Here is a 24,555-nt window from a genome sequence, read left to right as displayed (position 1 = left end):
GTTTGCCTTCCCCTCCTCCTTCCCGCTTCATTGCTCTTATTTTTCTTGCGTTAGTGGCTATTCTTGACTGTTGTTTTGAATCGACTATACTCAACTTGACATGTTTTTAAAGATCCACATATATTCATTCCCTCGCCAAGTTAAATGTCCCCAGTTTCTTAAACATTTAGCACATGCTGTCCAGGCTATTCATGATCCTAATTTTTTCCACAAGTCATTCAACCTTAAAAAGTGGCTTGCAGGAATGAAGCCATTGGTGTAGGGGTAATAATGACAACATAGGGTGAAACTTTTAAAAAGTAGTGCCATTCAGAAGTAGAGGTCAGTTAGGGGAAAATCAGCACAGGAATGGAGTGAGCAGGGAAGGAACGCCCACTCGGAGCAGAGGTCCTTCCCAAGGGAGCAGGAGAGGAGTCTCCTCTCCTGTCTGGACCTTTGGGGCAGGTACCTGGTGTCTCAGCACGTCGTGACACAGAGTTCTGCCCTGGGAGGGCCCGGGAGGCCTGACTTTCTACTTTTTCCCCTTCTATTAGATGCCAAGCTGTTTTGGGGGCGCTCTAAACCGCGTGTCCTCTCCCAGTTCCGGGATCAGATGAGCCTTTTTCCTCCCCGTGTCCCTTGACTTCGACTCTTCCGTTGGGCTCTGCTGGCGCTCTCCCCAGCCTGAAACGGCAGTTGGTTCTTCCCGCTCCCGCCCCTCCCCTCTCTGCCCCTCCCCTCTCCTCTCTGCCCCGCTGCACTGGCTGATGACGTATTTTGCAGGCGTAGGGCGGGAAGCGCCAGCGGCGAGGGAAGGCGAGGGTCATTCCCAGTACCCGCCCCCCCGTGCTGCATCCTTCGCAAGGAGGAAACGTCGGAAGAGGTCTGAGTCCTGTGCCGTTCAGCAGGGAAGCATGGTCTCCGCTCAGCTGTCCGTGCACAATGGACTCAGTACCTGCCGCCGTGCCTTCTGTGGCCGCTTCTCCCGGGGACCCCGAGCTTCTGGGACCCCTGACGGTGCTCTACGCAGCCCTTGTAGGGAGGGACCCCGCTGTGGCCGGCGGGTGGCTGAGTGGTGAGCGGAGTGGCTGCACTGACTGAGGGCGACGGGGAAATGGAGCGTGTCAGGCCCGGGCAGGCAGCACCGAGCTGTATTGCTAAGCGAGCCGGTGAGTGCACTGGACGCTCTCCTCATTGCACTTTGTAACGCAGTACTGAGAGGTGGCAAGCCCCTCGCTAGGCTCCCAAATGCAGCTGACGTCACAGTAGGTCTTGTCCCTCTGGAGACTGTTGGGAGGTGGGGCCAGAATGAGAGTCCTCTGGACACTTGAGGAGGGCGGTGTGGAGTAGAGGAGCGAAGGCTGGTGTTTGATAGGCTCGCTTTGAGCGCACATTTAGAGTTAGACATGGACTTTCATAGAAGGAAGTTAGATTCCTCATATACTTAAGTTTTTGTCTTTCGTAATTTTTTTTACTCATATAGACCGGGTTGTCTGTGGGAGAAGTATCATACGGAGGGATTCTAGCCAGGTGTTAGACAATATGATGTCGGCAGGGCCTATTCCAAATGGAAATAGATGCTCAATTTAAAGTATTTAAACACTGCGCGCAAACAAGAAATATGACACTGCCAGGATCCTGTCTCTCCAAGAAGCTATTGGAGAATGTTGAGGAGGTAGTTTTCAGATGATGGTGGTGGTTTTGGAACTGCCATGATGAATCTTTGTGACTGTTTTGTTATGAATGTAAGTTTTCTCATTGCTTCTGACTTGTCTATTTCAGCTAGTTGCCACATTGCCCAATGGTGTTCAGCCTGGGCCTGATTTTTATGGACTGCCGTGGAAGCCTGTACTTCTCACTGTCTTCTTGGGAATTGTTTCATTTGCCATTTTCTTCTGGAGAACTATTCTTGTTGTGAGTAAATTCACTTCCTTCTACCTTAGCACATAAATGCATGGGGTATTCTGTAGTCACTGCCCCTCCCCTTTCCAGTTTACTAACTTAAACATAAATTAGTGGTTGAAGTCACACTCACTTTATAAAATAATTTAGTGTAATCTTTGTGTTGGTAAAGAAAACAAGCTAACCTGAAAAATCTCAAGGAGAAATCGTCAATTTATAAGCTTCTTGTATCAAAACCTAAAGATTAAGAATTAGGTAGGTACAGTGGGTAGAACTGGTAATTCTTACAGCCATTCTGACCAGTAGTTTCATATGTGTCAGAAGTCTTCAAGTGAGATAAAAGATGGGATAAGTTATATAAACATCCTTTTATGTAGCATAATATATTCGGTAGTCTATCCTAAAGAAATAATTAACTGTGATTTAATGATTTTCGGTAAGGGTTTTCAGCAGAACTGTGTGTTAGGTTGAAAACTTAGCACAACTTATTCCATTACAGGGGTATTTTTAAGTTCTTGTATGTTCGTATAATGGAATAGTAGACAGCTTTATATATTTCTAAGACTTGAGGCACAGAAAATGCTCACAATTTAATGTAAAGTAGAAAAAAGCAGAAACTAAGATTTAAATGTTGATGAACTGTATGTTATATAAACACATTCACAGGAAAAAATGCTGCAGAGGAGTATAGCAAAATGATAAGAAGGAGATGAGGTAATTTTTCAGGTGTTTTATATATGCATTTCCAAGATTTTGTCATCCAATCATATGTTAAGGAAATAGCTTTTTATTTGGAAGTATAGATTATATGTTGTCCAGAGACATATTATTACATTTTTTGTTTCTTAGTCTTTTTTTTTTCTGAGCAGAATTTGTCTATGCATGTGTGTACATACATACGCGTCTGCGTATGTATACATGTATATATGCTTAAACATACGTAGGTTTGTACTGTAGGTCATTCTGCTTGATAAGTTACTTAACATAATCGTAGGAAAATTATTTAGGTAAGTGAACTTTGCATGAAAAGCCATCAGTGGAAACTCAGCAGTAAAAGTGGCCAGAAACATTGGCCGCAAATCTCTCCAAATCTTAGTATTCCTTTTCTGATTACTTGATCATTTCGGACATTCCATTGTTAATACAAGTTTCCTCTCCTTGTACAATTGAGTATAAAAGCACTTAAAAAGAAATGCCTTCTTAAAAAGAACTATCCTTTGCATGGATTTCTCTGAGGACTTTTCTAATCTCATTGAACTGGTTCTCAGCTAAAAGGAAAAATGAGGATAGAAAGGTAAAGAGAAAAGGGAAAAATGAAAATGTTTTCTATTTCTCTCTTGGTTCTTTCAAGAACCCTGGCACCTGTTTCTATTTTCACTAGGTTAGGTAGGATCTGGGTCTTAGCTGCTGCTCCTCAGTCTCAGCATTTGACTTTGGAGTTTTGGTCCCTGCCTTTGATGCCTGCTTTTTGCTACTTCCCATTTTCCCCTGCTGTCATTTTGGGTGAAAGCTTACTCTCTGATTATAAGCCTATGACATGAGAATGACATGTCCATTTCTTTCCATGTTGGAGTTTTCTGAATGTATTTTTCTATAACAAGATTATTCTAAGTGGTATTTTAGGGTCTACAGTATTACCAAGATACCATGGATGATCTGTGGATGCATCTGAGTATCCCGTCGCCATTTATATCATTGTAAAGAAGAACTATATGCTAATTTACAAAGAAATTTAGTGAAGTTTTAAAAGAATTATTGCTTAGGTTTTATTATCTGACAGTTCATTGCCATCTTTGGGAAACAATTCAGGTTTGGCTCTTTCCAGAAGATGTTAACTGTCATTTCTCTTGTTGCTTGCGTATTTTCTTCTAGCAATCTTTTTTTTTTTTTTTTTTTTCAGAATTCTTACTGCTATTTTTAGTGGTTTTCAGAAATAGGTGATGTAGCCTCTTAGATTATTTCTAAATTCAGCCAATAGCCAAATTGAAATTGGAGTTCTAAGATTTTTTTTGGTGAGTGAAAGCAGCGCATGTCGGTGGTGGGTTTGTGGCTCAGTGATAGAAGCGCTTGCTTAGCCTGTGCTAAGCACTGGGTTCAATTCTCAACACCACATATAAAGAGATGAATAAAATAAAGGTCCATCGACATCTAAGAAAATAAACAAGTGGCATATCTTTAATTTTGTTTCCTCAGAGTTCTTTGAACAGTCATTGTTTCTAGACTTTATCCTGAGTGTTTAGAATTATCAAATAAACAATTTTGAGTAAGTGAAGCATTAGTGTACTTTGTTGAAAATAGACATTTCTATTATTAAAGGTAAGTTCTCAAGTCATAAGATTGGAATAGATATATATTCACTGTAGCATAAGATACATACCTTAGTATTTTTATATGACAGATGCTAATGAAATTCTTGTTCTCCTTTACTTATTTTTTAATCCAGAACCAGACAGTATATTCTCATTTGGTTTTGATTCTGTTCCTTTTATGCAGATGCATGACATCCAATTTAATCTTTGTTTCTCTCTCTTTTAGGTCAAAGAAAGAATATATCAAGGTAAATATTTAGCCTTCTTCTGTAACTTGTAGGAACCCTTTGTATTTCTGTTTGATGTGTGTTTTATATATGTTAGATGTAGATAGTGATTATTGATGTTTATTATTTTTTTAACTCATAATAATTTTACTAACCCTAGGTTGCTAGCTTGGATAAAAGAGTAGATGTTGATGGTACCAACTGAGATAGAAGATGAGGAGGAACAAATTGTGGGAAGAAAATGAGTAGTTTTAAATTGGGGCATATTCACTTTGAATATTGATGTAATGCAGATGTAGTACATTTGAACAGTATTTTGTGCTAATGATTTAATCATATATTCAGTCATTGATTCCAGTAGATAAAGAATGGTAATGTGAGTCAGTATGCTTTCATTTTGTTTTTCTTTGCCAAAAATTTACATAAATTTAAAGTGATTCCATTTTCTGAGAAGAAAGTGTTTTAAGAAGTGAGGGGAAGAAGAAGGAAAAAAAAAAAAAAGAAGTGAGGAATATCAAACTACATTTTACTGTATTTCCCATGTTTGAAATGAGCTTCAATTGAAATATCATCGTTCTTATATTTTTCTTAAATTTTAATGGTGTTTCACACCCTTATTGCTATTAACTGTAGATTGCTTTTTAAAGGCTTAATCGTTATGCAAAGAAGTATTTCCTCATAATGCCAGATGACATGTCTTTGCTTTTAGTTGATTTAATTGAATTTCATTTAGTGATTGTAATAATCTGGATTTCCCCCCCTTTTTAGTTACTGAAGAGCAAATTTCTGAAAAGTTAAAGAATATGAAGAAAGAAAATGAAGAACTAGTGCAAAAAGTGTCAAATTATGAACTGAAGGTAGAATTATTTTTGTAGTTTCTTTCCCCCTTGATTCTAGCTTGAATCATTTCCACCTGTTTTATAGTTGAGATTTTTTTAAATCATTTTTAAATGTTTGTTTCATTCTGGAAGGGGTCACTTACCTGGAAGTAAGTTTTAGTAAGACTATAACATGTATCTTTTACTTCTGAATGCTTTATTTTACATAGATCAAAGAATCAAAGAAACACGTCCACGAAACCAAAAAACAAAATATGGTCCTCTCCGACGCAGCAATGAAATATAAGGTACAAATCCCATGTTTTATGGGAGTTACATTCTAAACTCTAAAGTCAATGTAATGAGTAACTATTATCTTGACATCTGTTTTCCTAGGATAAAATCAAGCTACTTGAAGAAACTAATGAGATTCTTGAGGACAGAGCTAAAAGTCTTCATGATATGTTAGAATCTGAGAGAGAACAGAATGTCAACAATGAGGACTTGGTAAGAGTTTTGGTGGCTAAGTGTTAGTGTGCTTTGACTTTTGAAGTATTTTGTAAAATGGGTTAAGTTGGACTTTCCCCGTGGTGTTAAGTAAAGTCAGATTATGAGTCAGGGAAGTTGAATCGACTTTTGCCCATTTTGTGGAACATTTCAGTACTGATCCAACAAATTAATTTTTATATTTGTGTCCTCAATCCTGGATAATTTTCATATTGCTTTGCTCTGCCCTCTGAAACATGCAGGAACTATTGCCCCATCGAAGAGTGTTTGTATATTGTTTTGTTTTACAGCATCCTATTTTTTAAAACTTTTTACTTTAGAATAGTTCTATAATTACATAAAAGTTGCAAAGATAGTCGAGAGTGTTCTGAAATATCCCACCCCCAGGTAAGCTTGATCACCCAGCTGAGGTAGTGTTCACCAGATTTCTCCACTGGGATTCTTCCAATCCCTTGCCTATTCTTTGGAAGTTACTATGTACAGTCCATAGTGAAAGTGTGAAGAGTTAAGGGCTAAGGATACAGCTGATGGTAGAACACTTGCCTAGCATGCAGAAGGCCCAGGATTCAATCCCAGGCACTGCAAAGAGTGAAGAGTTCTGTTCCACTACCTGGAGGAGCAAATATCTTTATAATTTTTTGGAATTCTTTTGTATGTGAGATCTGTCTATTCTCCCTTAGATTCTATCATTTTTACTTCAGGCAAGAGAGCTTTAACATGATCTTGGGAAATCTTTTTTCTCCATCACTAGAAAAAAATTCCTAATTTGAACTGGTGTACTTAAAAGAGTAACTAATTTTCTGTTCGTTTAAAACTTTTATTTCCTTATTTCATTTTCATTTTCTGTACTTTGACCTTTTAGTCTGGTTACCTGAAATGTAAGGGGGTGGGCTGAAATACATTTTGTCTTGTTTATCTTTTTTAGCATATATGTATATTTCTATCAGTATTTCTACTGAAATCCTCATGCATATTTTGTGTTCTATTTTCACCGGGCAGATAATAGAAAAGAAGAACTCTGTAGAGAAGTTAAAGGCTGTTATTTCAATGAATGCTTCAGAATTTTCCCAGGTAAACTTGCCAACACCTGCTACAGGATATTAATACAACATATTAGTTTGGTTGAAGACCAAAAATTTAAGGTGTGCTAAAATGTGCAACAAATGAGAACTACATGATGTCTGGTTTGGGAAAGTGTAACTTTGCTTTTTTCTGAGGAATAAATTCACTAACTGTGGTGTTTTGCATTAGGTTCAAATTGCTCTTAATGAAGCTAAGGTTGGTGAATACAAGGTGAAGTGTGAATGCCATCGGGTTCAGGAAGAAAATGCTAGGCTTAAGAAGAAGAAAGAGCAGGTAAAGAAAAATTGATGTCATACATAATGTAAGCTAGGGAAGTGAATATTATTACCTTGTGTCTTGGATTTGTTTGTAAGGTAAGGAATTATTCATGCAAGACCTTTTCTAAGATGTGCAAATTTAAACCTTTCTCCCCAAATGGAGTGCATATATGCGTTCTCCATGTGTTTGGAATTTTCTATTCCTTACAGCTTATTTCAGTCCTTAGAGTGTTGGTCTTTTCTTATCAAACATCAATCAGTTATTAACTTGATAGCCTGAAAGAATCTTCTTCAAGCAGAAAATTAAGTATTTTATAACCCTTTTTTGAGTAGTTACTTCTTCGCGGGCCAAGGGAAGGTTATATGATAAGGAGTCTGAATTCAGGAGCCAGTCACATATGCCCATTCATTCTTACTGGAAGGAAGTGATTTGAATTGGCAGCAATTTTCTGGGGAATGCAATCAACAGGGTCAACTTCCTTGACAGCTCTGACGTTCTTACTGCAGCTCTGAGGGTTGGGGCCACTCTTCCCTCTTCCTTAACTGAAGTCTCAACCCTGAGTGACAGGCTACCAAGGAGGTATGGCTTTCTATTTCCCTGTCTAAATCTTGTGGTCCTGATGTCTCCAGGGCAAAACCCCACCCTAACCCATAGGAATTCACATGTTTTGACTTTTCAGTTGCAGCAGGAAATCCAAGACTGGAGTGAATCACATGCTGAGCTCAGTGAGCAAATAAAATCATTTGAGAAGTCCCAGAGAGATATAGAAGTAGCTGTTACTCACAAAGATGATATTATTAATGTAAGTTTAATCTCCAAATACATGCTTGGTCTCGGGAATTCTCCTGAAAGCTTCCGAATTAAAATTAACGACTCTTCCAACCTTTTACTTCTTTTCTAGGCTTTGACTAATTATATTACACAGCTGAATCGGATAGAGCTTGAATCAGAATGTGAGGGTCAAAATGAAGGAGGAGGTGAGTCAGATGAACTAGCCAATGGAGAAGTAGGAGGTAAGATTGGTCTCAGGGAGGTTGAATTCTTGTTTGCTTTCCTGTCTTTAAGTAGACAGATACCACTTCTCAGCTGACTGAATTTCTTCTTAAGCTCTGTGCAGAATTGTAGGTGCATCTCCCTGGATCTATAGAAACGTCTGTTGCATTGGCAGAGGTGGGTTGCTGGGGTGTAGTGTAGCAATAGGCATGTGAAGAATAGGCATGTGAAGTTCCCATTGAGAACTAGGTAAGTACAGTGCAGAGCAATAGTCATGTCTTCAACCTGTGAGTATTGAACATTGTACAGTAAGAGACACTTGTTTCTCAACTTTATGCAGGTGATATTTGATTTTGATACTCATCATCTCTATGGCTCTGTGGTGTTAAGGCCCATGGCAGTTTTAAGAGTAGTGAGGTGTTTGGAGCCTTAAACTAAGGCTGTGAGAACAGAGGCTAGAGGCTATAAGGAAGCTAGAGGGAGGGGTAGCAGTGTTTACTGATGTGGAAAATATTTCCAGATGTTCTCTCCCAAGTTGGATATAGCTTGCATAGAGTGTTTTACACCACACCTGTTGGTAGATTGAAGGATAAACTAGAGGATTGAATCTTTCTAAATAAGGCACTTACTTCTCCAGGTGGAGACAGATCTGTGAGAGAAGAAAGGCTTTTGTCTTACAAGAGTAGCACAGATCACATTTTTATTGCACAAACTAGGAATTCATTTTTTTTTTTCTTAAATCTAAGCTTGCAATTCTCTTAAGAGTCAATGAATTTACTCAATTGACTCAGTCATTCAATGGTTCAATTGACTTTTTCCTTTCAGTGTTTGAACGTGGTCATTGTTGAGTTTGGGGATGTTGGGAGAATATAGAGTTAAAAAGGAAGGAAATGAAAAGCACTTAACATCTTTTGTTTTTCAGGTGACCAGAGTGCGAAGGTGAAAACTCGAATTAGGCAGCTGATGGATGTCTCTCAGGTATAGTTGTTTGTGAGAGTTCCATAGTGCCTGTGAATGCTTCCTGTTCCTCACTTTTAAGAGTATGTCTCCCTTCTGTAATTTTTAGACACAAACTGCAGTATCACTAGTTGAAGAGGATCTAAAACGTTTACAACTGAAGCTCAGAGCCTCGATGTCTGCAAAGTGTAACCTAGAAGGTGGGTTCTTCTGGAGATGAAATTGCCAGATGCTGGGAAGTCCAAAATCTTATGGAAAGATAAAGAATGGCTTTTTACTCTCTTGCTTCAGTTTTTCTCACCACTGCCCCCTCAAACAAGTTCTCAAGTCCTCGTACACATATAGAGATCAGTTTTATCTTTTAACAGACCAAATAAAGAAATTAGAAGATGACTGCAGTTCACTCCAATCCGCTAAAGCTGGGCTGCAAGATGACTGCAAAACTCTGAGTCAGAAAGTGGACATTTTAAATGAACTGTACCAGCAGGAGGAGATGGCTCTGCACAGGTAAGGTTTTCATTGTTTGTTATTGCTATCACTCTGTGACCTCGTACACATAATTTTATCTTTTTGAAAGAATATTTACAGTCTCTTCCAGTTGTAATTAATAGAGATTTTTTTTTTTCCTTTGTGGTTTGTGTGCCATTACTCGCATTGTTCTTTCCATCTAACCGATTGTCAGATTCATATGAAGCGGGAGTGGCTACCTGGTACTAACAGTTACTGATGTGGAAATACCTGTGTTTTGAAGATCCAGATGCTTCCTGCGATCCCACCATTATTTCAGTTTCCTTTCATTGTGATCAGTCATGTAATTCTAATATGTTTTGAACTTATATCTCTAACTGTTGACCTTTAAAATTCTCAGTGATTTGGATGACATTTTTCAGAATAAAAACTTCTAAAAGGAATAAAATTTACTTACTGAAGGTATCATTGAAGTAAGTTTTGGACTCGAATATCTCAGCTGTTCACACTGAACAATTGAACTGTGACGAGGCCCTTAGCAGTTCTGATTACAGAAGTGCTCGTTTTTAGTATTTATTTATATATTAATCTTCTGAAATATACATGTCACTGAGCTAGTTTTCTTTGGAAAGATATAATTTGGCAGTTCATTTGAAGTTTTTATCCACAAAAATATTTGAATTCTCTAATAATAGGTTGTTTGTGTCAGATTTTGTATTTGCTACTATATTTTATTCTTTATCATATATATAGCAGTCTTTGTCTTGTGAAGCAAAGACAGACCTTACACACCTAACTCTTTTTAGGTGTTTTTCACTTCTACTGCCTAATGCCATTAAACATTGAAACCTTACCCTTCACTTTTCTAATTCTTTCTCTCCAAGCAACCTGTTTAGAATCTCAGAATTTTGTTCTAAATGCTTGGCCAGCTTCAGAGAAACATTTCTTGTTTCTTCACTTGTTTTTTTTAAAGAACACCTTTTTTCTCTCTCCCTACAAGTAATCTGAATGACCTAAATGACAGTTGATTTTCTTTGTGATGCAGTCGAATGTAGCACTCTTTTCTTCAATTCTAGCAAAATCCATTCAGTCCCGCTCTGTGGTTTGTACTCTGTTACTCATCCCCAGGCACTGTTAGCTCATGCCTGGGTCATCTTTTCTGTTACTACCTAACTAATCACCTGTCTTCATCCTGCATCTTTTTATAACTTCTTTCAAATTCTGATTAATTTTCTTTACAACCGCTTGAGTGGACTTTCTAAAATACTAGTCCATCCGTGTCAATATGTGCCTGAAGTTTTGAAGAATTAGCTTTCTATTTCATGACCTGTCTTTTCTTTCTTGTATCTTTTGAATAGTTAAATATTTTTAATTGTTTTCCTCATCCCCTGTGTAAGCTTGGTGTAATCACAGATTGTTATATTCATCTTCTTGTAATTTAAAGGCCATGCTGTATATCCTGAACTTCATAGAAACCCGACATAGATTAAAAGATTTATTTATTTCTGTGCTTTAAGTAGCTCCTGGATTAGATTAGATACTGTCGTGGTAATGGATGTGAGTACTTCATATACTGCAAACTCCACAAGACATTCATTCACCATTCATTCAATTTATACACATATTTACAGTTTCTGTAGTTCTTCATTCTACATTGTTGGTCTCTCCTTTGAAATTACTTTCTTTCTGTTTGAACATTGTGCTTTAGTGATAGGTTTGATGAGTGTATCAGAGTGTAGTATAAGGATAAACAGAGAATAGCATTTTTATCCATTAAATATTGCTACTTTTATAATCTGTATTATAGTAGGTGGACATTCTAAGCTTCCTGCTTAGAGTTGAAATCAGTTTCCATTTTTAAAGGATCTTTCTTCTGGTTGCTGAATTTTGACTGTTACTTAGTTTAGCACTTTCAAGATAGCCAATTAATTGTCTTGTGTTTTAAAATTTTTCTTTCAGGAGTCCATTATCATTGTTGTTTCCTTTGTCAAATGTCTCACCCCTGCCCTATTTCTTGTAGTCATTTCTCTCTGGCTTTTTAACAGTTGTATCAGGGAGTGCCTAGGTGTAGTCCTCCCCACACCCCCTTACCTCTTGTATTTATGTGACTCAGGGCCACTAACCATCTCTTGAATTTTGGGTCTTTTTCTAAATGTTAATTTTACCTCATTCTCTCTTCTAATTTCAGTAAAACATGTTAGAAGTTGATTTCCCTGCCTCCCACATTCTGAATTTGCTTCATTTTGGATATTTACTTCTGACCTAGTTAAAAGTACTAAGATTTACTTTACTTCTCAAGTCTGCTCCTAAAATCATTCATTTATGAGTTATTAATTTCAATTGCTATATTTCAGGTTTTTAAAAAACTACTGTTGTAGTTGTAGATGGACATAATACCTTGATTTTGTTTATTTATTTCATGTGGTGTTGAGGATGGAACCCAGTGTCCCACATGTGTGAGGCAAGCACTGTAGCACTGAACCACAACCCCAGCCTTTTTCAGGTTTTTGTTTGTTTTGTGGGTACCACAAGCTCAAACCAGAACGTTGAGCATGTGCTCTACCATTGGCTATGTTCCCCGCTTCCTTGCTCTTGTCATAAGGGACAGGGTTTCAGTGTGTTTTCCAAGCTATCTTCAATCTGATCCTTCTGCCTCTGCCTCCCGAGTATTTGGGATTATAGGTAGGCCACCACATCCAACTATTTCTTAGTTTTGGAGTTTCTATTCCTTTAATGAAATTCATAATCTTGGCTTCACTTTCCGGACTATGTAAAGTCACAGTGATTCCTTAATGCCAGCCTTAATTGTGTGTCTGAGATTCCTTTTTCTAATGGATCTTGGCCACATACACATATCTTCCCTGCCTTATCAACATTGATCCCTTCAAACACATATTCTGTGTATTCTTCTCAAGGTGGTTTGATTGTTCTTAGTGCTCTCAGGCTAGTTCATTGATCATTGGAAACAAAATTCTCTCTCCTCTTCCTCAAGACTCAGTTTTTTCCACATTCCTTCTTAAGGCAGAGTCAGGGGGAAGTTATTATATTCCTTTAGTCATCATTTATATTTGTTTCCCTTTAAAATGTCGACTGACCTTTATTTTATTCATTTCTCTATATGTGGTGCTGACAATCGAGTCCACTACCTCACACATGCTAGGCAAGCACTTTAGCACTGAGCCACAATCCCAGCCGAGTCATCATTTATACCTTAAACAGTGAGCTCCTTTCTTCTTTAGCATTTTACAAGGTAACTAGTATATTACAGACACTCAAAATATTTGCTGAAGAATATATAAGACTACATAACCCCCTTTTCTATTTGGTTACTATAATTCTTCTAATTTTCCTTCTGATTCATGGAAAATTAAGTTTCAAGTTACTTATCTTTTGAATTGGAACTATGGCTAAAGCAGTGCAAGGATAGCAGGAAGTATTTTTTAAACCATTAAATGTGTCTACCTTTGTTATAGTAGATGAATGTCTTGATTTTCATGACCAAAGTTAAAACTTGTTGTCAGTAGATAATATCCTGATCATGGGTCAGTTTGGATTCTTTTTGTGGTTGGTAGACATTTGTCAGAACTCAGATTTGCCTTTTTGCTTAATCACAATTCTTTTGAAATTGGTATCTAAAGTGTGAAAATGTTCTGTGGTGAGTTGTATAGTTAGAAGACATGTTCAGAAAAGCTTTCTCTCTGGCTGACTCTATCTTGGTACCAGTTTTGGATTGGGAAACAAATTCCTGCATGACAAAGATGTACTTAGCCATGGCAGAAATGACAAAGAATTCTCCCCTGCTTTATCCTGCTATGTTTGTGTTAGGTTGATCAGTCCTGACTTTCCTCTTAGAAGTAAAGTGAGTTTTCATCATCTTGAGCCTAGGAGACTTGCCCTTGGGGCACATATTGTTTTTATAATTGTTTTATTTACTGGTAATTAGAGAATTAAGAGCAGAAGTTAGAAAATGTAAGTGATTTGCCAGTTTTGATTTCCTAAATTGCAGGTTTGAATTCCTTCCTATTTGATAATCCTAAGCATTTTAGAGAAGGGTGGGAAGTGACATTTGAATAGAGCAGTGATACACACTGCTAGGGGAAAAGAGAAAGTTTGACTTGAACTGGTTTTATTTTTAGGAAACTGAGTCGACAAGAGTATGAGAGACAAGAAAGAGCAAAGCGGCTGTCAGCTGCAGATGAAAAGGCAGTTTTGTCTGCACAGGAAGTTAAAACGTACAAGTGAGTTCAATGTCTTATGAACTCTAGTGTTAGCTTTCTTTTGAATCTGATTTGACATGATGTAGAAGAAAAGAGCACAGAAGTATAAGTAATAAGAGGATATGAATACATTCAGTTCACACAGAAGAAAAATAAATTTCAGTTGAATAATGAAAAATGTTAACAAAAATTGACTTATACCCAAATGCTGGCAAGACCATAAGAGAACTTGGTTCATGCAAAGAGTTCTGAGGGTTTTGTATGTTGGAGTAATTCTTTAAGAAAGCAGTTTGCTATGCGATGTTTTAAAACCATTAATGTGCCATTTGATAGAGCTGTGAAATCTTCTATGGATATAATTTTAAAAAAGAAAAGTTTTAAGGAAGAAGATATGCCTAGCAAAATTATTTGAGAGCACATTGATGAACAGTTAAGGAAATTATAATTTATCAATTCAGAATCTCTCGCAGTTAAGGTAGAATGGAATTAGATAGTATTGGGTTTTATTTATTTATTTATTTATTTATTTATTTATTTATTTATCCTGGGAATTGGACCCAGGGATGCTGTACCACTGAGCTATATCCCCAGACCTTTCTTTACTTTGAGACAGGGTCTCAGTTGCATAGATTCTCACTAAATTGCTGAGGCTGGCCTCAAACTTGTGTTCCTCCTGCCTCAGTCTCCCAAGTCACTAGGATTACAGGTGTGTGCCATTGCACCTGAGTGTAATGTTAATTTTGATCTCACATGATTGGTATAACTAGATAAAGTGTGTTTTTTATGTGTGATGAAATCTTTAAAAGTATAGCTGACAGAGTAAAGGGAACATGGTCAGATTGTTTCAGACTTTATTCAATTGTTTTGACTAATAAAACCAAGTATAATTTTTAGGCGGAGAATTGAAGAAATGGAGGAAGAAATACAGAAAGCAGAGCGCTCATTTAAGAATCAGGTAGTGATTAATACTGTTGTGTAGTTGCAGAATTTTTTGATATCTAATACAGACCATTATAGGCTAGAATAATGAGTCCCTAAATATATTTTTTTAATGTGTTGTCCTTTTCAGATTGCCACTCATGAGAAGAAAGCTCATGATAACTGGGTAAGTCTTTTTCCCGCCTTTTCTTATTTTGTGTATAGGCTACACAACCGAATTTGAATATTTCTTTCTCTAATAGCTCAAAGCTCGTGCTGCAGAAAGAGCTATAGCTGAAGAGAGAAGGGAAGCTGCTAATTTGAGACACAAGTATGTGATTTTGATACCTTCCTGTATGTTTTATAGTGTTTTAAGACTATGCTAGATGGTATCTAAGAAGGAGTAGATTACTGTTTCACATTCAAGTCCATTCTTTCTCAATATTCAAGATTATTGGAAATGACCCAAAAGTTGGCAATGCAGCAAGATGAACCTGTGATTCTAAAACCAATGGCGGGAAGAGCAAAGACACAAAACCCTCCCCAGAGAGGTAGGGGGCACTTTGTAAGGGGAGATAGACTATTTCTTGGTGCAGAATGTATGTAAATTACTTTTTATTTCTTTGTGTAATGGTTATGAAATAATCTGAATGACTTGCTAAAGGGCGGGCCGTGTAAAGGCTGCTTTTAAGTGGGAACAAGGCATTGTTGTCCTTAGGTCCACTGAGCAAGAATGGGTCTTTTGGCCAGTCCCCTGTGAGTGCTGGAGAACGTTCCCCTCCACTGACAGCAGAGCCAGCTGGGAGACCTGTCTCTACTACTCTGAATGGAAGAGATATGGGTAGAAGTGAATTTGGTGAGCATTCACATGTTGCTTTGCAATAAACTGTTTCAAGGGTTTTTTTCCCCCCTTTTGAGTATTCTATTGAAAACATTATAGAATGTGGGCCTGTACATATAGAGAAGAAAATTTCTTATTTTGTCTTATTGGATAAATAGTGTGCTGTAAAATCTGCTGTAGAATAGAAAACATTTTATTCCTGGATGTCCCTGTATTATTATTATTTTTTTTTATAATTTTACACTGTGAAGTGTAAGCCTTTATCTTTAAATTAACTCTCTATGGTGTTCCTTTTTCAAATATTCTAAAAGTAGCTTTAAAACTCTATGCAGCATTATATTTCCATTGTCATTATAATAATGTGAAATACTGAGTCTTATTTCCAATTTTAAATATGTCTATAGTATTGGTAAGATTGGAAGTCAGGTTATACACAGTGAAGAAAAGCCAGCCTACATACTTCAAGTCTATAGCTTGAAGGTCAGGACCAGTACTTTTAATGTGCAGGGCTTCCCTGCTGGTCTTTCAATCCAAGGCATTTCTTTTTTTACTTACTTAAATCTCTGCATAAATTGTGACTTATATATTGGGCAACCAGTCTTTAATGTTGCTTTCTAGTTATTGCTGAACCCTGACCTGCCCACAATTGGTTTCTTTCTTGTGCAAAATACATGCAAGGGCTCTGTTCTTTCTTTCCCAAGGGTCAATGGATGGACCTTTTCCTCATCCTCGATGGTCTTCTGAAGCATCTGGGAAACTCTTTGCCTCTGGTAAGGAGCCAAGTCATTTCAAAGACTCTAGGATTGTGGATGCAGGATATTTATTCTTTTACGTTGGAATGATTCTAAATTCATTCTCTGACTTCAAACAGACCCGGGACATGGTCCAGCTCCTGTGAACAGCAGCTCCAGGAGCTCTTCTCCAGCCAAGGTGATGGATGAGGGCAAGGTAAATTCTGCAGGCATTGTGAATCATGAGGTCGTGCAGGAACATTAGCTTTCCTACAGCACTTGCTCTTTACATCATCCCTGTTTGTGTTCTATTTGTGCTACCACATTTGTTTTTTGAAAAGCAATCCATTCCCCGTGAACCCGAGTCCCCCTCAGTTCCCACTGTTACTTCTTTGGCTGAGCATCCAATAGCAGTAAGTACTTAGAGGTTGAGGACTGAACGGGGTTCTGTGTATTTCTGGGAAGGATATGAGGAGCATGACATTGACCTTGTTTGCCTTAAACTGCATGCAGTACTGAACGTACTTTTCTCCTTAACTTGGGAGTGTTGCTGAAGTGTGTGTAACCATCATTAACTTCAGAATGTGAAAAGTCATCACTCCAACTTCACATTGTACTTTGTGTTGAATGTTCTAAGGCAAAATAAATTCATTATACATTACATAATTCATCATTATTATCCTTGGGAGTATGCTGTTTAGGAGTTCCTCCATTTGTACAGTAGGAGGCAAACCTGATTTTGAGTGATTTCAATGAGATGGGTAACAGATTTTCTGGAAGTGAAACAGTGTTTCAGTGAATAATGATCATGTGAAATGACCTGTTGAGCCAGTCCCAAGCAATAGACTCATTTGTTCACATGAGTGCATTCTTTAGTAACTTGTGTAGCTATTATGTCTGGTAGGTCTTCTGCTGCTCTGTATTAAAATAAAAATGTAATTGCTTAGTTTCCAACCCACTTCTCATAGGAAATAGTCATTATCTCATACGGTGTAATGTAAATGAAAGTAAATATGAAAGCTTTGTCTTTCTAATTTGTGTATATAGTATCGTGTTGGAAAATACTTGCGAGTTCTTGTATGTCTATACCAGGAATATACATTTTTTGAGAAATGTTTTTATCTAAGGGCACCTTAGATAAGACCCCAAACCCCTTCTCAGTTGAAGACTTTAAAGAGAGTAGAGACCCTTTGATAGAGAGGAGTAGAGGTGGGAGGAGCATAGCTTAGAGGCAAACCTGGGATTGAGTTCAAGCCAGGCCTTTTACATGCACTGAGACCTTCAGCAAATTTGCCTCAGTTCCCTCTTAGTTAAAATAAGACACTAAAAGTTCTGGGAATTTGACTGATATATGAAAGGCTTGCCGAAGATACTCTGAATAATAGCTATTATTACATGCATAGAGAATGGAGTTTTCATTATGTTCTGTACCTTCTTAATACGCAAGTGTTGAGCTATTGTGATGAAAGAGCTGTGGTGGGGGAGGGGCTCCCTTTGAAATCAGCTGTAGTGTATAGAGCATGACGTACTGGTCAGAAGTCACCTGTTAATACCTTCTGCCAGTCTTCTTGCCTTTCCCTTTCCCGTGCAGATATAATCAGTAACACACTCTGCTTGCTCTTGCGGCATCCTTCTAACCTCTGTCAGCTGTCAGATGGGAACGTGTGGGAGTGGTAGAGTTTTGTTGCACTGATGGTCCTCTCTGGACAGGTGCCTGTCCTGGGTTTTGGCGTTTACCTGGTTGATACTTTGTCTTAATATACAGGAATTTTAAAACTATCTGCTTTCAAATCTTAAATTTCAGGTTAATATGGCTACCAAAGGGCCCCCTCGTTTCCCAGGGGTATCTCTCATGGGCTCCCCCGTGAGAGGGCCCCTACCACCACCTGTTCGATATGGACTGCCACCTCGGCCACTTCCTGGGCCAATTCCTTGGCCACTTCAGCTCGTTGAGCCTTTTGGACCTCCACCATTTGGTATGATGATCTGAACACTACTGATTGACCTGTAAATCATATTCATCTTTTCTTTCTATTCCTTGCTAAACCAGTTGCTATCTCTGGGCTTTACAGTGCAGGAATAAAGGTGGCTTAGTACATTTTAGCATTTCCTCCAGTTTCTTGGGGCACATGGGGCAGGCACTACATAATCTTATACCGAGATAGGCAGTAGCTCTCTCTCATAGACAAGGAAAGTGGCTATGTACAGGAAAACCAGAGAAATTATTTGTGCAGATGTTTGTTGGAAATCAGTGGCTATGTACTGCAATGGATGGAAAGGTGGATGAGACGGACAATGTCACAGATATGTACAGCCTACAACATAAAGTCGTAACCACCCATGATAGAAGCATAAGCAATAGGTTACAGAATATAGCAAAGGAAAAGTCAAACCCTCCTTACCTTGAGAAAATTCAGAGAGAAGTGTTAAGGAGGATTTAACACTGACCTAATAAATGTTGCTGAATTGAATTAGGTGGCTGTGGAAGGCCTTTTCCAGGAGGGCATGCACCTTGATTCTGATGGCATGTATAAGGTCCATGCTGAAATACACCATGAATTTTTAATTGATACAGTAGTAGACAGTGGCATTTCCTTTTATCAAAATTTCTTTGATGCCATGAAGTTCTTATTTCATAATCTATCCTCTTGTCATGGTATATAGTACTTCCAAATAAAAATGGAGGTCTTTTGAGATAGAAATAATTCTGCCATTATATGGTGGGGATACAAAAGTGACAAGCCTGGAGCTAAGTAGAGCCATGCTTAAATCCTTCCTATGTTGCTTCATGGCTGGTTGGCCATAGGCTGTAAGCTAAATTTGTTCAAGCTCACTTTGCCTCTCCTGTCAAGGCAGGATGTCACCACTTGATTTTCTAGGCTTGGGAGAAATGATGAGAAACTATATTAACATACTTGAAATCATCCTCATTTATACATTTGTGGGTATTTACATAACTTCCTTTTTATTTTCCAGGTCCTGGTGTGCATCCACCACTATGCTTAAGAGAATATGCACCAGGTGTTCCACCTGGAAAACGGGATCTGCCTCTTGACCCTCGGGAATTTTTACCAGGACCCGCACCACTTAGACCTTTAGGTTCTTTTGGTCCGAGAGAGTACTTCATTCCTGGTACCCGATTACCACCCCAAACCATGATCCCCAAGACTACTCACCATCACCTGCTGCAAGAGACTTGACACCTTCAGGCTCTAGAGATGAGCCTTCATCTGCCTCTCAGAGCAGTAGCCAGGACTGTTCGCAGGCTTTAAAACAGCCTGTAACCATGACCTCTGACACTTAGTCAGAATGTGGACTGTGCACTCTTCATTGCGTAAAGGGATTATTGGCTTTGAAATCCAAAAGTCTTAAGGGTTTATTTTTATAACTAAGGTACCTTGGCAGTGTGTGCATTTTTGAGCCAAAAAATTCTAAACTATCATTCCCCTTTTAAATAATGATCACCTCTTAAGCTAATGTAGCCTTCCAGCTTTGAAGTGTGCAATAAGGAATACCTGTGTTTTAGTTAATGTAGCATATATACTTGCTAAATGATTTAGAAGGTCATAAAATATGAACATTTCCTGTGGAAATGCTTTAAGAACATGTATTTCCATTATCCTATTTTGAGTACAGTCAGTTGGTAGAAAGCAATGGTGTTCACAAGCTTGATGTTTCTGTCTTAATATCTGGTCACAGATTGTTACACTACAAATGTTCGCTCAACTTATTTCCTAAACTTATTTCCCTTCTTGCTGAAGTTCTTTGTAATGATAGTAAATAAAAGATTGTTTATTAATATTCCTCAAGCATCTGTTGATTCATTGGATTGTCATGAGACTTGTGCCATTTGGAAAGCATGTAAACTCAGAGTCAGAAGTAAAGACAGTGACTTGGCAGCACACTCCCTGTTGCTCACTGTTAAGGAAGCTGGCCCTTGTTCACCTGTGGACTCTACAAGGGATTTCTTTTACTCCTGAGAAGTCTGTGGTTCTATTTATAGCACATTCATGTGCTTTTTTCCAACCCTCACTGCCTATCTGAGAATGAGTTTACATTAGCAGCAAGGATTGTTCTACCTGAAGTTCTACTGCGTTTGCCATTATTGCTTTTAAGGATGTATAACAGCAAAATCAAAGTGATACGTCATGTCTGTAAAAAATAAGGGCATTTCTTTTCTAAAATGTACAATCTCTTCTCCTTCCCATACCTTGCCACCGATTTTCAAGAAATATGACCAAAAAAATTACAAGAGTATAATCCTATGAGAAAGAATGATGGAAACTCTAAGGCTTCTGATGTGTCTTCAATCAGCAACTATGGGCTGAATTAAATCCTTTTTTTGTTAGATACTATTTTACAATGAATATTTGAACACTACTACTTTTACTGAAAACTCAATTAAGGGTCAGAATCTGGAATTGTACCATATTTAAAGTCCTGAACCTGTAACTACTATCTTGAAAATGATTCTTCTAAGAACTAGTTCTCCAGAGCTGTACTATCAATTATAGTCACTTTTATAGCACATTTAAAGATTTAGATGAAATTAACATTGTAAAAGGCAGGTACTTTTGTTTACTGCAAGGCTACATTCTTTCATTCTTTTAAGTCCTAGGAAGTAATAGGATTATTGAAACCTAGAGCATGACATGTCATTGTTCTGTTGAATTCACTAAGAGTATTCTGAAAAGGGAGCAAAAGCGTCAGTGTGAAACAAAATCTCTTTATCCTAAAACTACTGAAGACAGTAGTTTAGAAAGACAGAATCTCTGAAAGAAGATAACTCAGATTTCAAAATGAATTCATGAGTCCTCCAGGAGGAATTCAATCTACATGACTTCCATTTAATAAAAAGAACAGAAGCAGCTGTATATAATAGGAAAACTTCATGTAATAGCATATGCCATTTTTAAACCATGTAAAAATAAAATTGAAGTCACCAACACCAATTTTGAGTGTATCTCTTAACCTCCTAAGGACGTAAGGCAATGCTGCAGTTAATATAATTTCTAATTTATTTTGGTACTGGGATTGAACTCTGGTTTTCAACCACTGAGCCACATCCCCAGCCCTATTTTGTGTTTTATTTGGACAGGGTCTCACTGAGTTGCTTAGGGCCTTGCTTTTGCTCAGGCTGGCTTTGTCTCAACCTCTGTAGTCCCTGGGATTCCAAGTGTGTGCCACTGTACCAGGCTAATGATACTTCTAATTTAAAAATCACATTTAAATAAAGGTGAAACCAGGTAGGAAGATAATCAAACAGGAAAGGTAAATTTATTTTTTTATTCAAAACAATAGTATTTTTACCTTAAAAAATTTTTTTTTTTTTTTTGGTATTTATTCTGTTAGTAAGATGGAAAGCCATTGATTTTGGTTAGTAAGATAGAAAGTTTATCTGAGTATTTCTGAACCCACCCATAGTTGTCTCCCCTTACATCCATCTGAGTGTAGCGCTTCTGTAGCAAAGTCCAAACTAGCTGCCCCTTGATGGTGTAGAGAATACTGTCCCTTGATTCAAACTTTTCTGTCTCAAAAGCAATGTGTTTCAGAACTGCTCTTCTGCTTATCGTTTCTGGGTGTAGTTGCTAAGATTATTTCATTGGTGAAGCAGTAGTGTTTTAGCCTGAAAGTATTATGACTACAGTTATAGTTATTATTCAGCAGCTCATTTTAGCTCCCCAATGGAAAGTGAATTTAAATAACTTGGGAGATATGGAGTGTTTTGTGTGAACTGCTTCAAGACAATCACTTTTTTTTGTTTGTTTTGTCATTTCATGCAGGCCTGAATTAAAACTAAGCTATTCATAATGTTCAATTTAAACTTCTTTAATTCTGAAGAAATATATTCGTTCATTTAAACCATGCTTATGTGAAGGATGCTAGATGCTTCTTCATATAAAGTATCACTCTCATATACATGTGTTATGGTCTATGAGAAAAGAGAAAGAACAATTTTTCAGTTTTGCTACATTTTAATAGTTGGTTTGAAGGGAGTATTTTGTAGATCTCCTCAGCAACATCAAACAAAATGGTACTGAGTACTCCACAGGGTACAGAGTGCTGCCAAGCACCTTGGAAAGTCTAAATGACATGGAGAAGATGGCATTCTTGTTCCTTGAGAAGTTTACAGTCTGGAGATTTGACAACTCCAGAGTTTTAGTTGCATGAACATTTTATTAAGGCAAACTCTTCATTTCCTAGAAGTATTGGAGGTGGAATTATTTTAGCATTTGAAATTAACCCAACCAAGATGAGAGACAAGACTAAATTTGGTTGAGAATTCCTTCAGGCTCATAGAGTTTTTATTAACATTCACTTAGTAAACAGAATTGACCTAGTAGACAACTGAAAATAAAGACTAGATCTCTTGATGTGCACAGGCTAAAACAACTGTTACTTGTTTTAAAAAGCAAACATTGGCTGGTATGACTAGGGTTTACACTAGTTCAGAAATAGACCAAGTATTGACACTGCATTGCCCTCGTGCATTGTTCATGTAAAAGAGTGAATGTTCAAATATGTGGGTGCTACATCTAACCCACAAAAGCCCCTCACAAATCTTAATGTACTGTGTATCAAATATCCACCTCGTGTACTATGAAAGCTTTATTTAAGTCTCAAAGTCAAAAGTAATGCAAACAATCCAATTATAATAGGCTAATGAGCTGCATAATTTCATAGGGATGAATGTCAATAGATCTAAATAGGAAGTAAATGGAATCCTATCAACCTATGTTAAGAAAATAGAATATCTTTACACATTTTGCATAGTTATCATTTTACAAATGAGGTTTCACAATCTGTCAGAAAATCAGCAGTCATTCCTGCAGTGTCTCATTAGCATCTGACCCACTTATTTTTAGATGACAAGATTTAGAAGACATAAACCCATGAAAAAATTTGCAATTATTCTGACATGGTTTCAATGTTAACCCAAAAATCATTATTGGAAAGAATAGCAACGTGACATAGAAGAACAACTAATCAACATGACTAAAATTGTGTTCACTTTCAGGAAAACAATATGGTTATCTGGAAAACATCACAGCTACAACCTGGGGAACACTCCCATTTGGGATGCTGATCTGGCCAAGGCATACTATTTCTAAGTGGAACTATCAGATCCCAGTGAATTTAGGTCACCTCTAGGGATCAGCGTATAAGACAGACCATAACTGGTCCAGTTCTCTTCAAAGCATTATCTGGTACTATGCTACCCAATTCAAAGTTTGAAGTTAATTCAAACGAAAGAGCATATTGGAGCAAAAGTGAGCAAATGTGTAAACTCTAGCGCATTCTTATTGCTGTATTAAGTTGGAAGATGAGCATACCTACCACAGCAGTACTGTTCCAGGAAGCAGGGTAGGAAAAGTGGTAAATTGGAAAACACTATTAATTGCACAACTTATAGAAAAGCACAATCATGATTCAAAATGTACAAGAAACCTGTATCCAAAGGAGTCTTATGCGACAGTTGGACTTTAGTTCTGTGGTACTGCTTTGCAATGGACTCACTGGCCTATGATATGACTCACTTTCTGCCTCCTGAAGGGTCAATATGCTACACAGAGCTATGATGTTTCTACTGAGTGGTAAAATTTACACTACTTTCAGGTTATCCATGTCAGAATCATTCCTTGTGCAACGTTTGATGTCGGTGAAGATAAAGTGGTTTTTTTGGTCAGTAACTGTAATTTTTCTTTTAAACTCAGTGGATTTCTTGTATCCGTAAACACAACAGAAAGACTATTGTTAAAGTACTTTGATGATTGATCTATTCCAATGTCACATTCTGGATCTGGTACTAAGAAGTAGCATGCACTAGTAACCATTAACACAGTATGAATCCTATATGTGTATCACTTACACTTCTAGTACAATTGGCCCAGGTTTAATCTCATCCATCTCCATGAAAGAAAAACACTGGGTGCTGGTAAACCTTTTTTCAGGCTTGTAGAGTTTGAATTCCAAGAAGATAGCTGCACCTAAGGAATTAAAACAAACTACATAAGCCAGAGACCATACATTTTTTATGTGTCACTTTTCTCTGATCACCACTAGCATATGAACAAGCAAAGGTTTGCATAATTTCACAAAGTAACCTGTGCCAAACACAGTCTGATGACATGATTGTTGATAACTTATTGTGGCTATCACCCCAAACTCTTCTACTGTGTCTGAGTGACATTTCCTTATATCATCTATACCTACAATGTATTGCAAAACTTCCTGAGCTCAACTGACTCAAGAACATAAGTTATGTACACAGGTGGAATCTTACATGACTGAAGAATATAAAGTATTTAGCACCACAAGGGAAGTACAAGATACTGAAGAATTAGCA

At 37.6% G+C, this 24,555-nt stretch overlaps 1 protein-coding gene across 1 annotated transcript; it reads left to right on the top strand.

Annotated features, from left to right (window-relative positions):
• Positions 1-763: 763 nt before the first annotated feature.
• On the top strand, positions 764-21,017 carry LOC124961050 (transport and Golgi organization protein 1 homolog). Its single transcript, XM_047519779.1, is given in 25 exon segments — positions 764-1,032; positions 1,762-1,893; positions 4,417-4,438; positions 5,186-5,274; positions 5,466-5,543; positions 5,632-5,742; positions 6,742-6,813; positions 6,994-7,098; positions 7,763-7,885; positions 7,985-8,060; positions 8,999-9,054; positions 9,143-9,233; positions 9,402-9,540; positions 13,638-13,739; positions 14,613-14,673; positions 14,788-14,823; positions 14,900-14,967; positions 15,087-15,187; positions 15,355-15,492; positions 16,179-16,247; positions 16,349-16,425; positions 16,550-16,621; positions 18,013-18,184; positions 19,185-19,352; positions 19,355-21,017. Coding segments are annotated over 25 exon segments (2,427 nt in total). The 5' UTR covers positions 764-921; the 3' UTR covers positions 19,513-21,017.
• Positions 21,018-24,555: the final 3,538 nt, after the last annotated feature.

The sequence above is a fragment of the Sciurus carolinensis genome, chromosome 12 (genome assembly GCF_902686445.1).
Source record: "Sciurus carolinensis chromosome 12, mSciCar1.2, whole genome shotgun sequence".
NCBI classification, from domain to species: Eukaryota; Metazoa; Chordata; class Mammalia; order Rodentia; family Sciuridae; genus Sciurus; species Sciurus carolinensis.
Note: the sequence above shows the minus strand (reverse complement) of the source record. Positions and strands in the feature narration are given on the sequence as shown.